This window comes from Staurois parvus, unplaced genomic scaffold, assembly GCF_062004578.1.
Source record: "Staurois parvus isolate SC_StPar_1 unplaced genomic scaffold, SC_StPar_1.0 ptg000015l, whole genome shotgun sequence".
Lineage (NCBI taxonomy): Eukaryota > Metazoa > Chordata > Amphibia > Anura > Ranidae > Staurois > Staurois parvus.
The window spans coordinates 7795761-7809528 of NW_028317811.1; the positions used below are offsets into that span (position 1 = coordinate 7795761).

A 13768-nucleotide genomic window follows, 5' to 3' on the forward strand; every position below is an offset into this window, starting at 1 on the left:
TCTATGTGTTGTGCATTCAGAGATGGTATTCTGTATACCTTGGTTGTAACGAGTGGTTATTTGCGTTACTGTTGCCTTTCTATCATCTCGAACCAGTCTGCCCATTCTCCTGTCACCTGTGCCTTAAACAAGGCATTTTTGGCCACACAGCTGCTGCTCACTGGACATTTTTTCTTTTTTTGACTATTCCCTGTAAACCCTAGAGATGGTTGTGCATGAACGTCCCAGTAGATCAGCAGTTTTGGAAACACTCAGACCAGCCAGTCAGGCACCAACAACCATGCAATGTTCAAAGTCACGTAAATGCCCTTTCTTTCCCGTTCTGATACTTGATTTGAACTTCATCATGTCATTGTCACCACGTCTAGATGCCGAAATGCATTGTTGCTGCCATGTGATTGGCTGAATAGCAATTTATGTTACCGAGCAATTGTGTACGTAATAAAGTGGTCGGTGAGTGTAGATGTCTATGGCTGGAGTTCTGCTTAAGACATTAGCCACATGGGCAATTTTTAAGGTTTTTAGCCTTGTTGCCAGTTACCTTGCAAGACATGACAGAGTAGTCATAATAAGTCAACAAAAAAGGTTTCGTTTTATTCAGTCTACTGGAAAGACAGAAGTTCTTCCATATATTTTTACAGAGCCAGCCAATATACAGTACTAGTGCTTTGACATAAAAATGGGGTGTGCAGCGCTATACAAATAAAACACACTTTCACAGGTATGACAAAATATGACAAAAAAGAAAGTCCTATAAACTGAATAATATACAGTCCAAGGTGATGTGATATCAGTCCAAAAAGGTATATTCCAGTGATGGAGTATGAATGACTTCAATCCAAATGGGTATATTCCAACATCCTAACATGAAGGTGTAGAAAAATTGCCCACTCACCGGAAGTGCAAATTCCATGAAGCCGGAAATCCCGTGAAGGTACAGCCTGATGATGAAGGTGCCCTCTGGTGGTAAATAGGGTGACGGCTGCAAGAGATGATGGTCTGGACCTATATCCCAAATTCTCCTGCCTGGATGGACTCCTAAAATGCTGGGCTGAGATGTGAAGGCTCAGTGCCAGGTGATAGAGATGGAAATACTCATGGTGTAGTATTATGAAATGTATTTATTGGGTAAAGATCATTATGATAAAATAATACACGTACAGGGTTAGAGTACCTATACAGATATAGTGTGAAATGAGCTCTTTGAATACACTGACCAGTGGGTAAAAAATGGTGGCCACCGGACCTCCTGATCCGGTGGCGTAACGTCAAGGCATGCAGAGGCTCCTCCTAGACGCGCTTCGTGTAATAACACGTCTCCTGTAGGGGTGATGCCAACTAGTACTAGTGCTTTGTGGAGGCCAGCCTAGATATGAGACACCAGCACCACATTTGGGAAGCATCATTTCATTAACAGTATGCTCCTTTCCTGCTGCAGAAATACATTGTTCTTAAAATACATAAGCAACTCCTAGGCACTACTAAAATGATGCCTAAAGGTACAAGATATGTTCATGCGTGTTGTGTATAATCACTCTATTTGCTTACAGTGGACCAATGGGTAGCTAAAAGCTTGGTTTCAAGAAAACATACAAAAAAATATTTCAGCTCTACAAATAAGTTTTTCTGATGACATGGAAAGATTGGTCATACGGTAGATCTATATATTCATGATCTGTTTTGAACTACCTAGTGTTCAATTAAAGCTCATTTCTTCTGACTGCTGATTTCTGTTGGTAGCCAAAAAAAAAGAAAACTCAGAATCATTGAGGTCTTTTCCTCCACAAGTATAATTACAGTAGAGCCTCATTCACACTGGCAATGTCAAATCTATGTTTATGTGCATTTAGAGGACATTTCTAATGGCATAAAAATGGCGCCATTCACACTGAGGCTTCATGCACACTAGTGGGTTTTTTTCTGCTCCTAGAAGCTAAATAGTGTTCTCCTATGTGTCCATACACACTACTTTGGGCTATTAGCGTTTTTTGAGCTTCAGTGTGTCGGAGTAGAAAAGAGTTTTTTGGAGTGTTTTTTTCCGGCAGAAAAAAAAAACCGCTAAACGTTCCTGACAGTTTTTTTTTTTTTTTTTTTTTAGCTTTTTTTTTTCCCCTACATGTACTATAAAACTGCTAATAAAATGCTACTAAAGCGTTTTTTTAATCCAGTGTTTTTTCCAGCATTTTTTTTGGCTTAAAAAAAATGCTAGTGTGCATGGAGACTAAGTTTCCATGCACACTAGCATATTTTTAAAGCGTTTCTAAAGGTTTAAATGTTTTTTTCTAAAAATTACAAACATGTTTTACTTACCTGCTGTGTGCAGTGGTTTTGCACACAGCAGCCCGGATCCTCCTCCAGTCCCCCAAAGGCTCCCCTGGCCCCTCCTTCCTGTCCAGTGCTCCCACAGCAAGCAGCTTGCTAAGGGGTTACCCACTGCTTTGTGTGTCCATTCACACACACAGCTGCGGTTTGTACCCGCCCCCTCTCTTATTGGCTCACTGGCTGAGATTGACAGCAGCGGGAGCCAACAGCCAATGAGAAGAGGGAGTCCCAGGATAGCTGAGACTCCAGTGCACATCGCTGGATTGAGAGGAGGCTTAGGTGAATATTAGGGGGGGCTTGGGGGGATGCTGCACAGAAAAGGTTTTCTATCTTCATGCATAGAATACATGAGGGTAAAAAACCTTGAGCCTTTACAACCACTTTAAGCTCCAAGAAGCTTTTTTCAGCATTTTTTTCTGCTCCTAGAAGCTACAATAGTGTTATCCTATGTGTCCATGCACACTATTTAAGGATAGTATCGTTTTTCAGGCTTCAGCATTTAAGAGAAGAAAAAAAAGTGCTACTAAAACGCTTCTAACAGCTTTTCTGCAGCTTAAAAAGCGCTAGTGTGTGTGGAGCCTAAACATTTCTCTGAATTTAGCTGCATTTGCAGAAAACAGAATTCTGTGTGTCCACGATCCGATGAGCAACTCATCGGGTCTTTCCGACTGTATTTCGGTTGCAGAGTACCCACGGTTATTGTGCGTGTTACCTGTGCTTTTCCATAGACTTGTATTATATCAGGCATTTAGGTGCATTTTCTGAAAGTTCACCGAAAGTCCTGCAATACTGCATCTTTGGTGCGCTTTCAGAAAATGCTTTGAAAACGCCCAGTCTAATAGAAATATTTGGGAACATGCAGATAACCTGCATGAAAACCACAGGTACGCTGTACTGCACCCATACTGCGGTTTGGCAGTGTGAAAGTGCCCTTAATGCATATAAAAGCATCTGGGAAGCTGAAAAAGTGTATGCTTCCCAGATCAAATATCCTGTGTTTTTAGAAAAATGAAGAAGTGCCAGTGTGAATGAGGTCTTACTCTGTGGAGAATCCGAATCCCAGTTATTTTGGATGATAATGATGTTCACGTAGGTTGTATTTAAATTACATTTGACTTACGTTGCACTGCTCAGGTTTGTCAGTAATAGATACACAGATGGACATATCCTTGTAATTTGTATCCAGGCTTCCCAGTCTAGCTGTCTGTCATTTGGGTTTTTTTTTAGACATGCTGGTCTTCTGGCTCCTGGGAGTTACTGAGTCATGTACTACAAACATTTTGCAATAATCAAGCAGTGTATGTGTCTGAAAACAACTAACATTCTGCTCTCAGATGTGGCATAATTCTTCATCTGAGTACTACTAGAAGTTTTTTGTTTTTTTTTTCTCTACCAGCACATTATTCAATGTACACAAATAATAAAGAACCTCCTGTATGAACATGCTGTGTCCTGTACAGGATGTCCCTTTTAGCCTGTTGCTCTCCTAGTGGTAAAATTCTGATGTCCAGTCGCTTTTCATTATTTGTGCCTGGGTGCTCGATCAGTGTTTTTTCAACCCTTCTTTCAGTCACGGCACCCTTTAGAACTGCGCACTATCCTGCGGCACACCAGTCTGAGGGCTCATTCACAGAGCTGTGTCCAAGTGCCAGCGCTTTTTTGCGTGTTCCCACGTGTTGCATTTTTCACTAGGCTTTTCCATGCTTGTGAAACATGCAAAAAGGTCCTGGCATGATTTTTAAATTGAGCCACACCAAAATGCCATGGTACTGTGGTACCGTGCGTTTTAGTGGGCACAAACATACATGCAATTGGTAACTGTGTGGAGGTGTTATTAAGGATTAATGGCACCCGCACGCAACTGCAAAAGGCAATGCATTTTTGTGTGGTGCAGGAAAATGTGTAATTCCACACATGTTATTGCACTGCACTTGGTGTGAAAAAGCCCTAAAATGTAGTTTGCAAGGCAGCTTTAAGTGGTCAGTAGGGTGTAAATCCCCGACCCCCAGTACCAGTCCCCACTTCAAAATCCCCCCTCCCCCCAGCACAAAATTTCCCTCCCAGGACAAATTTCCCTGCCTTGCACAGTCCCCCCCCCCCCCCCCCCCTCGTAAAGCTCCCCTCTTTGCCTTTTTCACAGCTAAATTACATACAGCCCAGTATTGTCTGATCATCAAGGATTTCCATTGGTCCAGCAGGAGAGATCGATCAGGCATCCTCTGGCTCTTTCCTACTCTGTTGTTCTCTATACTTTTGCCTGCAAAACTGAAAGCTGTACAAGCCACCCGTCCACGGCCTACCAACTGATGACAACATTGGTTGGTAGAGGAGATGGATAGAGCCGGGAGAATGCTGGATGTGATCTTTTCTGCTACTCTGTATATATTAACCGTGATTAGACAGTAACGGGTTGTATGTAACTTTGCTGCGGCACCCCTGGGGACTCTTTGTAGCACCCCGGTTAGAAAACCCTGCTGTAGAAATTAAGCCCTACTCCTTGCCCCTAAGCCTCCAAGACCTCTTTACTGGTATATTGTTGCTGAGTTTAAAGCTGTGACATTTTTGTCCACTGAAGGATAGCATAACTATTCATACATGTGCTGGAAAGTTTTATATTTTGAAAGTGACATTTTAATTTCTTTAAATGTTTTATCGGTCTGTAGATTTCCTTGTGTTTACAGGGATTTTGTTTCTCTTTTTCCACCAGTGCTATGCGTGTCCTACTTTCTAAATTACCTCGTCCATGGATAGTTGACGAGAAGAAGGATGATGGATACACTGCATTGCACCTGGCAGCACTGAATAATCATGTTGAAGTTGCTGAATTGCTAGTTCATCAGGTATGTTGAATGATTCCCCACTCTCTGCCTTTTATAATGTATTGTCCTTTAAAAGCCCTTTTGCTTTATTTGTCCGTAATTTTTTCTTTTTTTGGGGGGGGGTTGTCAGTTCACTGAATACTCACTGGGTTCTTACATCTGTTGGGCATGAGATCTATGAACCTGCGTTTCCAGGTCCACACAGGATACTGGGTCATTTCTGACTTTCTGGAATTAAGGAGCAGGCTATAACTATAAGCCTTCCAGACTATGGGGTGCAGAGCTGGGAAGTCCGACAGCAAGATCCCAGAGGTAAATAGGAAGGCAGCATATGCGATTAAAGCCATTAGCAATTACCTACTACTGAAAAATTAGTTTTGGTGAACTGCTAAGTGGCTTAATTGTTTCTAAAACAATATATAATGTTTTACCAAATAAATGTAATTTTATATATTTATTGTCAGGATGGAAATCTAGTGCTAAGTTGAGATTGATCTGTTGCTTGTCTTGCTTTGTCTTTCAGGGCAGTGCAAACTTGGACATACAAAATGTAAATCAGCAGACAGCGCTTCATTTAGCTGTTGAACGTCAACATACACAGATCGTCAGGGTAAGTTGCATATTTCATAGTCAGTCTGGCTTTTAGTGTAAATAGGGACTCCTTGGGTGAGATTTCCTTGGGATAGTTTTTGTTTCTATTTCTGCCCTCAAACCGTAAAGATGTCACTCTTTTGCTGTTGAACTGCCCCTATAACATGTACTGCATCGCAGAGTAATCTTTGGGAGACACAATATTTTCATTTGATTTTCTTTTGGCTGGGTGAGTAAGGTGGAGCTGGCAATTCTTTTCTAGATTTCTTTTTACCAGAGTCAGAATATAAAAATAGAATGTAATTTACCAAGCCTTTTTTTGCCACATTACCTGCTGATATTCCTAAATGTTTTGATCTAAATACAAAAATGGTTGTTTTGCTGGGGCCCAAAACCCTGCACCTCTTTTTCACCACCACACCCCCTACACACCTCTTCCACCATTGCTCACCTCTGCCTCCACACACCCCTATTCCACCTCTGCACTCCTTGCAACCTTCTTCCACCTCTGCACTCTCCTACTACTGCGTATCAAAAGTGTGAAGAACACAAAAAATTGGGGGGCACGCTCTGTTTGGATCAGCAGGCAATCTGTTTGCTAATCCCTTGCTGATCAGAGCAGAGCTGGTGTATGACAGGTCCGTGTCCGCTCAGTCTGTGCAGAGCAAACACTTACAGAGCCCACTCTGCTGTGTTGGCAGTTGGGTGCAAACAGACTCCGCTCTCTGTTTACACCCAACTGCCCTCTGATCCGATCTGAAGGGGACGAATCCCTTAAGGGAGAGTTCAATGAATTCCAAACATGGCAGGTGAAATGGCAGGCAGGCAAGCAAGCTTATTCAGCAGTGTCTGGTACTGGAGAAGTAGTCCCTACACTAAAAAGTGTTCCAGAACCTGTATCTCAGGTGAGGTTGCATGTTGTGGACCTCCCTGCCACTAGATTTAACAACAAACTGAACAGGTTTGTCTCCAAGTACAGGGATCCTCTAGCAGAAGCAGTGGATGCTTTGGTGTCTCTGTAGAATCTGTACACTCTTGATCTATGCCTTACCTTCCTTGAAACTACTTACTCAACTGCTTTGCAAAATGAAAATAGAGGGAATTCAGGTAATCCTTATTGCTGCGGACTGGCCCTGGTGGATGTGTTATGCTTACTTGCTAAGATTCATGGCATATACTCCATGATATCTGCCAGATCATCAGGATATTTTGTCTCGAGGACCTATTTGTCATCCTGCTTCATGGTTGCTGGCTTTAGTGGCATGACTGTTAACCTTATCCCTCAGAATATGAGATTTATCTTGGAGTCTGAGATACTTGCAGTGCTAAAAGCTGGGAAATATATTTCTCATAAGGTTGACCATTAAACATACTCAGTTGGTGTGAGTGTTGGGTTAGAAATCAAAATCCGGGTGTGTCCAATCACAGTGGGAGTTGGCCCGGGGGCATGTGCCTTGAACCCATAGGAAGATGTCGTATGTGACGTGTTAGAATTACATACACTTCAACCACTTCTCGACTGCCCTATAGCAGAAATGCTGTTACAGGGCGGCATGGGTGCGCAAAATCACATATGTATATGTGATTTTGCATTTCCGGGTAGGGGGCACGCGCCCTACTCACGCCGTTATTCGTGGCCATGACTGTCAATCACCTGGTCCCAGCCAGTGATTACTCGCCAGCGCCCGTTGATAGCCAAGCATTTCCAAAGTGGAGGAGAACTGTTTGTAAACAACAGTTCTCCTGCCTGTTAGCTCGTTCACGCTACTTTGGATGGCTGTGCACAGCACAGCCATGCAAAGCAGTGTGCTTACAGTGAAGCACATGGACACAGCTTATAGTAAAACAGCACAGAGTTTACCGTTTGATCGCCCCTCCTGTTAACCCCTTCCTGCCCAGTGCCATTAGTCCAGTGTCAGTGTTTTTTTTTCTTCTTTTTTATAGAACTAATCACTGTATTGGTGTCGCTGGGGATGTCATTGACACCAAGTCAGTTCCCTCCAGTGTCAGAATGCCCGCCGCAGTCCCCCTATAAGTCTCTGATCTCTACCATTACTAGTAAAAATTAAAAAAAATAAATAAATCCCAGTGTATATAATGCTAATTGTAAACACTGTGACTTTCATGTAAACCAATTAATTTGCACTTATTGGGATTTTTCTTTAGCAAAGACATGTAGCAGAATACATTTTGGCCTAAATTTATGGTGAAATTTGATGTTTACCATTTTTTTAACTGGACATGTTTAATAGCAAAAAGTCAACAATATTGTTTGTTTCTCAAATTTTTCGTTTTTTTTTTTTTCTATAGTGCAAAAAATAAAAAACACAGGCAATCAAATACCATCGAAACAAAGATCAATTTGTGGGGCAAAAAAGGCAGTAAATTTCATTTGGGTGCAGCGTAGCATGATTGCGCAATTGTCAGTTAAAATAGCGCAGCACCATAATGCCAAAAATGTCCTGGTCAGGAAGAGGGGTAAATCCTTTGGAGGGCAAGTGGTTAACTTAAAAAAAAAAAAACAACAGACTTCATGTGGCCTTCAATTGACTTTCAAAAAAATCATTTTACTGCTAGTAAAAATTACTTTTTTTTTACCACTGTAGTTGTTGGTGCGTGCTGAAGCAAAACTGGATATCCAAGATAAAGATGGTGATACACCACTGCATGAAGCCCTTAGACACCATACATTGTCTCAACTGCGACAACTTCAAGACATGCAGGATGTTGGCAAGGTTGACACTACATGGGAACCCTCAAAGAACACTGTAAGTGATTTTTTTTTTTTTTCTGTTTAGGTGTAATGTAAATTAATTCTTTTAGTTGAATGAACTGATTGGTTGCTGTCAAATGTTTCAGTTTACGTAATTTTTTTTTTCATGTTTCATAAAATACATATGTATACATAAGTATATTTGTTTAATTGCCTTTGCCATACTATCAATTTTATTTTGATGAAATTTATATTCCATAGACATATTATTTACCAGCCTTGAGATTCCCTCTCCAGCACACACAGCCCATTAGCTAGTCTGTATTCTGGCATATATAAATGCCCAGTTTATGTGGATTGACCTATTTGCAGTATATGTGAACGTTCCCCTCCGTGATCAGCTGCAAGAGCATGTGTACTAACCCCTCAGTGGCCAATCAGCAGTATATGTAATAACCCCTCAGTGGCTTTCTTCTGTGTATAAGCATTAACCCCCTAGCAACCAGTTCCCAGTCCATAGCTCATGTGTTATCCCTCTAAACACCCAAGTTCCAGTGCATGCACGTTAACCCCTACCCACCCAGTTTTTAGTGCATTTATGTCAACCTTTAAAGTGGTATTGAACCCAAAAGCAAATGTATTTATTATTCAGCTTACCAATTCTTTGCTTCTTAGATTTCTGTGATAGTTTTCTTTTTTCGGAAACACAATGGTGTTGGTGGGAACTTATTGGAAAGGCATAAATATCTCATTGTTCAAGGACTCCTAGCAACTTCTAGAGGAACCCTAGGGTTCTACAGAACCCTGACCTACCATATGTAGCTTATGTGCATTATTCCCTAAGCCAACACTACCCAGCGCATGTGAGTTAACCCCTCAAAAGAAATTTTTTAAGCATGCATATCAACCGCTCAGCATGTGCTTTAACTCCACAGCATTCAGTCTCTTGTGTATGTGTATTAAAGCCTTAAAGCGGAACGTTACTCTCTGAATCAACATGGACTATTTCTAATCCTTATGCTGCTAACATTAATAAATAGAGTGTATAGTGTTTTAACGTTGTTTTTGCATTCCTTCATTTATTTCCTGGTTTCCATGCCTAGACTAATGATGTCATGCATCTCAAGAGGGGAGGGAGGGTTCTCAGCTCAGCCAAAGCCTGAGATAAGGACAGATGGATTCCAGGAAGTAACTGCTACATGAATGATTTGCCCTTATTCAAGATGGCCACTGCCAGAAATGCCAGGAGGTGTTTTTTTAAATGATTTCTCAGCAAAATAAAGCATGGAGACATGGATGGATGGAGGAGTTTGTTTTGAATATTAAAAATGATTTATATGGTATTTTTGGTTTGGGGTACTCGGGTGCAGTGCAGTTCCATTTTAACTGCCAGTCCCCGACACGTGTACTAACTTCAGTGCCCAGTCCTCCACATTAATTCAATGCACAATGACAAAAATCAGCCCAATTTCTACTATCCCTGATCCAATAGAAAATCTCTCCTACTGCACAAACTCTCCACTTTCTATACTCTTTACTTGTATCTGGCACATACTGCCTGCTAAGACACTTCTTTAGCTTTGTTTTTAATATTCCCAACCTTGTCTGATGTAGAATAAACACATTTTTTGCTAATATGCAGTGTGTAATGTATGTGTTACTTGTTTTACATAGACTTATTCAAATTTTATTTTATACCATCGTAAAATGCATAACTAAATTGTTTTTTTTTATTTGCCAGCTTATTATGGGTCTTGGAACTCAAGGGGCTGAGAAGAAAAGTGCTGCCTCTATTGCTTGCTTTCTGGCAGCAAATGGAGCAGATCTTACCATTCGTAACAAAAAAGGCCAGTCTCCGCTTGACCTCTGTCCAGACCCCAGCCTGTGCAAAGCCCTGGCTAAGTGTCACAAGGAGAAATCCAGGTATGGATTGATATCTGGTTATGTCTTTCAATCATTTCTAATTAGTACTGTGAGAGAAACCGAGATGTTAGAGCAGTATTACTTTCTGTAGCTAAAGAAACACAGCACTTAAAAAAAAAAAAAAAGAATAGTATGCCAAGTCGCAAATCCGTGATTTAAAAGTAAATATTCATTTAGGTTTACCTATGCATTGCATCCCTTATGTGGTATCCTCATTTTCAAAACTAACAGACATTTAGCACTGTCCAGTAATATGAGCTCGTGCAGCGCAGACCCTACCCTCCATCCTCATATTGCCCTTCTCTACTGCCTGTTGCACATAGCAGCCAAGATGTAGGCCATGCTGTGACTGCAGAAAGGTGGTAAGAAATGTGTAAGTGCACACAGGTGCTTTTCTTTTTCAGGTTTAGCAATTATAGTATTTTGGCGTTTCTGGGATGCAATGTACTTAAAAATGCAGTTATCCAATTGGCAATTCCCTGGTCATTTTCATTTACTGTTATTGATTAGGAGTGTGAAACATCAACGCTATTCTACCTGACCCTTGACACAAGCTTTTAACTTGTGCTAGTTACTTCACTTTCACTGGGTAGTGTTCGGTATAGTAGTGCAGAAGGGTAAAATTCAAATTGGTTAATGGAAGGTTTGTTGCAACCCTTCTAGCTTCTTTCTTTCTATTTTTAGTGGTCAAGTTGGATCTCACAGCCCATCTATGATTAACAATGATTCTGAAACCCTAGAGGAGTGCATGGTGTGTTCCGACATGAAGAGAGATACACTTTTTGGTCCTTGTGGGCATATTGCAACCTGCTCTTTATGCTCCCCTCGGGTAAAAAAATGTCTCATATGCAAAGAGCAAGTACAGTCTAGAACAAAGGTAACTGCTTTTTATTTTATGTTTATTTTTCTCAATAGAAACTCCTTCCTAATTATATGTTCTTTGAAATACTTGCGTTGTAACCGCTCGGATTAAAAAAAAAGGGTAATGTGTGTGTATATACACACACACTCACTCTATATTGCCAAAAGTATTGGGACACCTGCCTTTACATTGCACATGAACTTTAATGGCATCCCAGTCTTAATCTGTAGGGTTCAATATTGAGTTGGCCCACCCTTTGTAGCTATAACAGCTTCAACTCTTCTGGGAAGGCTTAGGAGTGTGTCTATGGGAACGTTTGACCATTCTTCCAGAAGCGCATTTGTGAGGTTAGACACTGATGTCGGACGAGAAGGCCTAGCTTACAGTCTCCGCTCTAATTGATCCCAAAGGTGTTCAGGTTGAGGTGAGGAGTCCATGCAGGCCAGTCAGGTTCCACAACCCCAAACTCACTTATCCATGTCATCATGAACCTTGCTCTGTGCACTGGTGTGCATTCAAGTTGGAACAGGAAGGGGCCATACCCAAACAGTTCCCACAAAGTTGAGAGCATGACATTGTCCAAAATGTCTTGGTATGCTGATGCCCTAAGAGTTCACTGGAACTAAGGGGCCAAGTCCAACCCGTGAAAAACAACCCCACATCATAATCCCCCCCACCCCCACCACCACCACCAAACGTTACACTTGACACAATGCAGTCAGGCAAGTACCGTTCTCTGGGCAACCTCCACATTCAGACATGTCCATTGGAGTGCCAGACAGAGAAGTGTGCTTCATCATTTCAGAGAACACGTCTCCACTGCTCTGGAGTCCAGTGGCAGCGTGCTTTACACCACTGCATCCGGCGCTTTGCATTGCACTTGGTGGTGTAAGGCTTGGATGCAGCTGCTCGGCCATGGAAACCCATTCCATGAAGCTGTCTATGCACTATTGTGCTAATCTGAAGGCCACATGAAGTTTGGAGGTCTTTAGCTATTCATTCTGCAGACAGTTGGCGACTTCTGTGCACTGTGCGTTTTCAGCATGCACTGACCTCGCTCTGTCATTTTACATGGCCTACCACTTTGTGGCTGAGTTACTGCTGTTCCCAGTTGCTTCCATTTTGTTATAATATCACTAACAATTGGCTTAGGAATATTTCGTGGCAAACAAATTTCACGGATGGACTTATTGCACAGGTGGTAACCTATCACAGTACCACGCTTGAATTCACTGAGCTCCTAAGAGCGACCCATTCTTTCACAAATGTTTGTAGAAGCAGTCAGCATGCCTAGGTGCTTTATTGTATACACCTGTGGCTATGGAGGTGATTGGAACACATGAATCCAATGATTTGGAGGGCGGGGCCAATACTTTTAGCAAGTGTGTGTGTGTGCGTGTAAACACCAAATAAAAAAAGAAAATAAAGGACCAAACAAAGAGGAAAAAACCCTCTGTGCTAACCCAAATTTGCAAAAACTAATATGATATCTTGCAGCTATTCACTGTTGTGCATTCAGACACCAATAGAAATAAATATAAAAAAAATGCAATGCAACTAAAATGTTTATGCAACTCAAAAAAGATATGTGAAAAAATATAAGTCAATAGATATATAAAACCTCTGATTTGGACTTAATATATAGTGATAAACGCATGTAAAAGAATAAAATAAATTTCTAGTAATGCAAATAGATTAAGATCCAATATATCCCAAAATATCTTGAAAAAATTCCTCTCTTCAAAAAGAACAGTGCTTCATGACCCAAACTCCCATGTAAATGTCATATGTAATGGTAAAACACATGTAAATGCATAAATAACAAATAATATTTTTTATTATTACCTAAAGTCCCAAAATTTCTTGTGCAAATTCCTTTCTTGAAAAAGAACAGTGCTTAGTGACATGCATATATCATGTAGTCTTCATCACTTGGCCCTGCCTCCTTAAGCATTTTGTCACATGATCAGTGACCTAATCATTGTCCTATGGTTAAGTCACTGATCACGTGACGAAATGTATCAGAGGTCAGGGCCACGGGACGTCATCAAACCCAAAAGTGTGAGTTCTCTAGGGATATGCATTCTTTAGAGGGTGGGGGGGAATTGGTGTTTTGAAGTGAATCTTAAACAAGTGATCTATCTGGTGAACTGGATGATGCAAGTGCACCGTTTTTGTGAGTGTTTTTAACCACTTGCCTAACGGGCCAATTCTGGCATTTCTCTCCTACGTGTGTGTGTAAGCAGATGCTCTCATTGTCACTGTCATACCCTATACCAGTGGTGGGCAACCTTTTTTTTCAACTGAGCCAAATCTTGCCAAAACCACGATTGAAATTTATTTTGAGAGCCACATTTTTTTTGAGAGCCATATAGTAATTCATCCCCCATATAGTAATTCATCCCCCATATAGTAATTCATCCCCCATAGTAATTCATCCCCCATAGTAATTCATCCCCCCTATAGTAATTCATCCCCCATATAGTAATTCATCCCCCATAGTAATTCATCCCCCCTATAGTAATTCATCCCCCTATA

General features: G+C 41.2%; 1 protein-coding gene across 1 annotated transcript in view; it reads left to right on the forward strand.

Moving 5' to 3' along the window:
- The window catches only part of MIB1 (MIB E3 ubiquitin protein ligase 1), a 142739-nt gene that overhangs the window by 102386 nt on the left and 26585 nt on the right, over nucleotides 1-13768 (forward strand). Inside the window, exons 13-17 of the mRNA XM_089678377.1 lie at nucleotides 5030-5162; nucleotides 5665-5751; nucleotides 8339-8500; nucleotides 10187-10368; nucleotides 11053-11245. Of these exons, the coding sequence (XP_089534503.1) occupies nucleotides 5030-5162; nucleotides 5665-5751; nucleotides 8339-8500; nucleotides 10187-10368; nucleotides 11053-11245 (757 nt within the window). The remainder of the gene's footprint in view (nucleotides 1-5029; nucleotides 5163-5664; nucleotides 5752-8338; nucleotides 8501-10186; nucleotides 10369-11052; nucleotides 11246-13768) is intronic.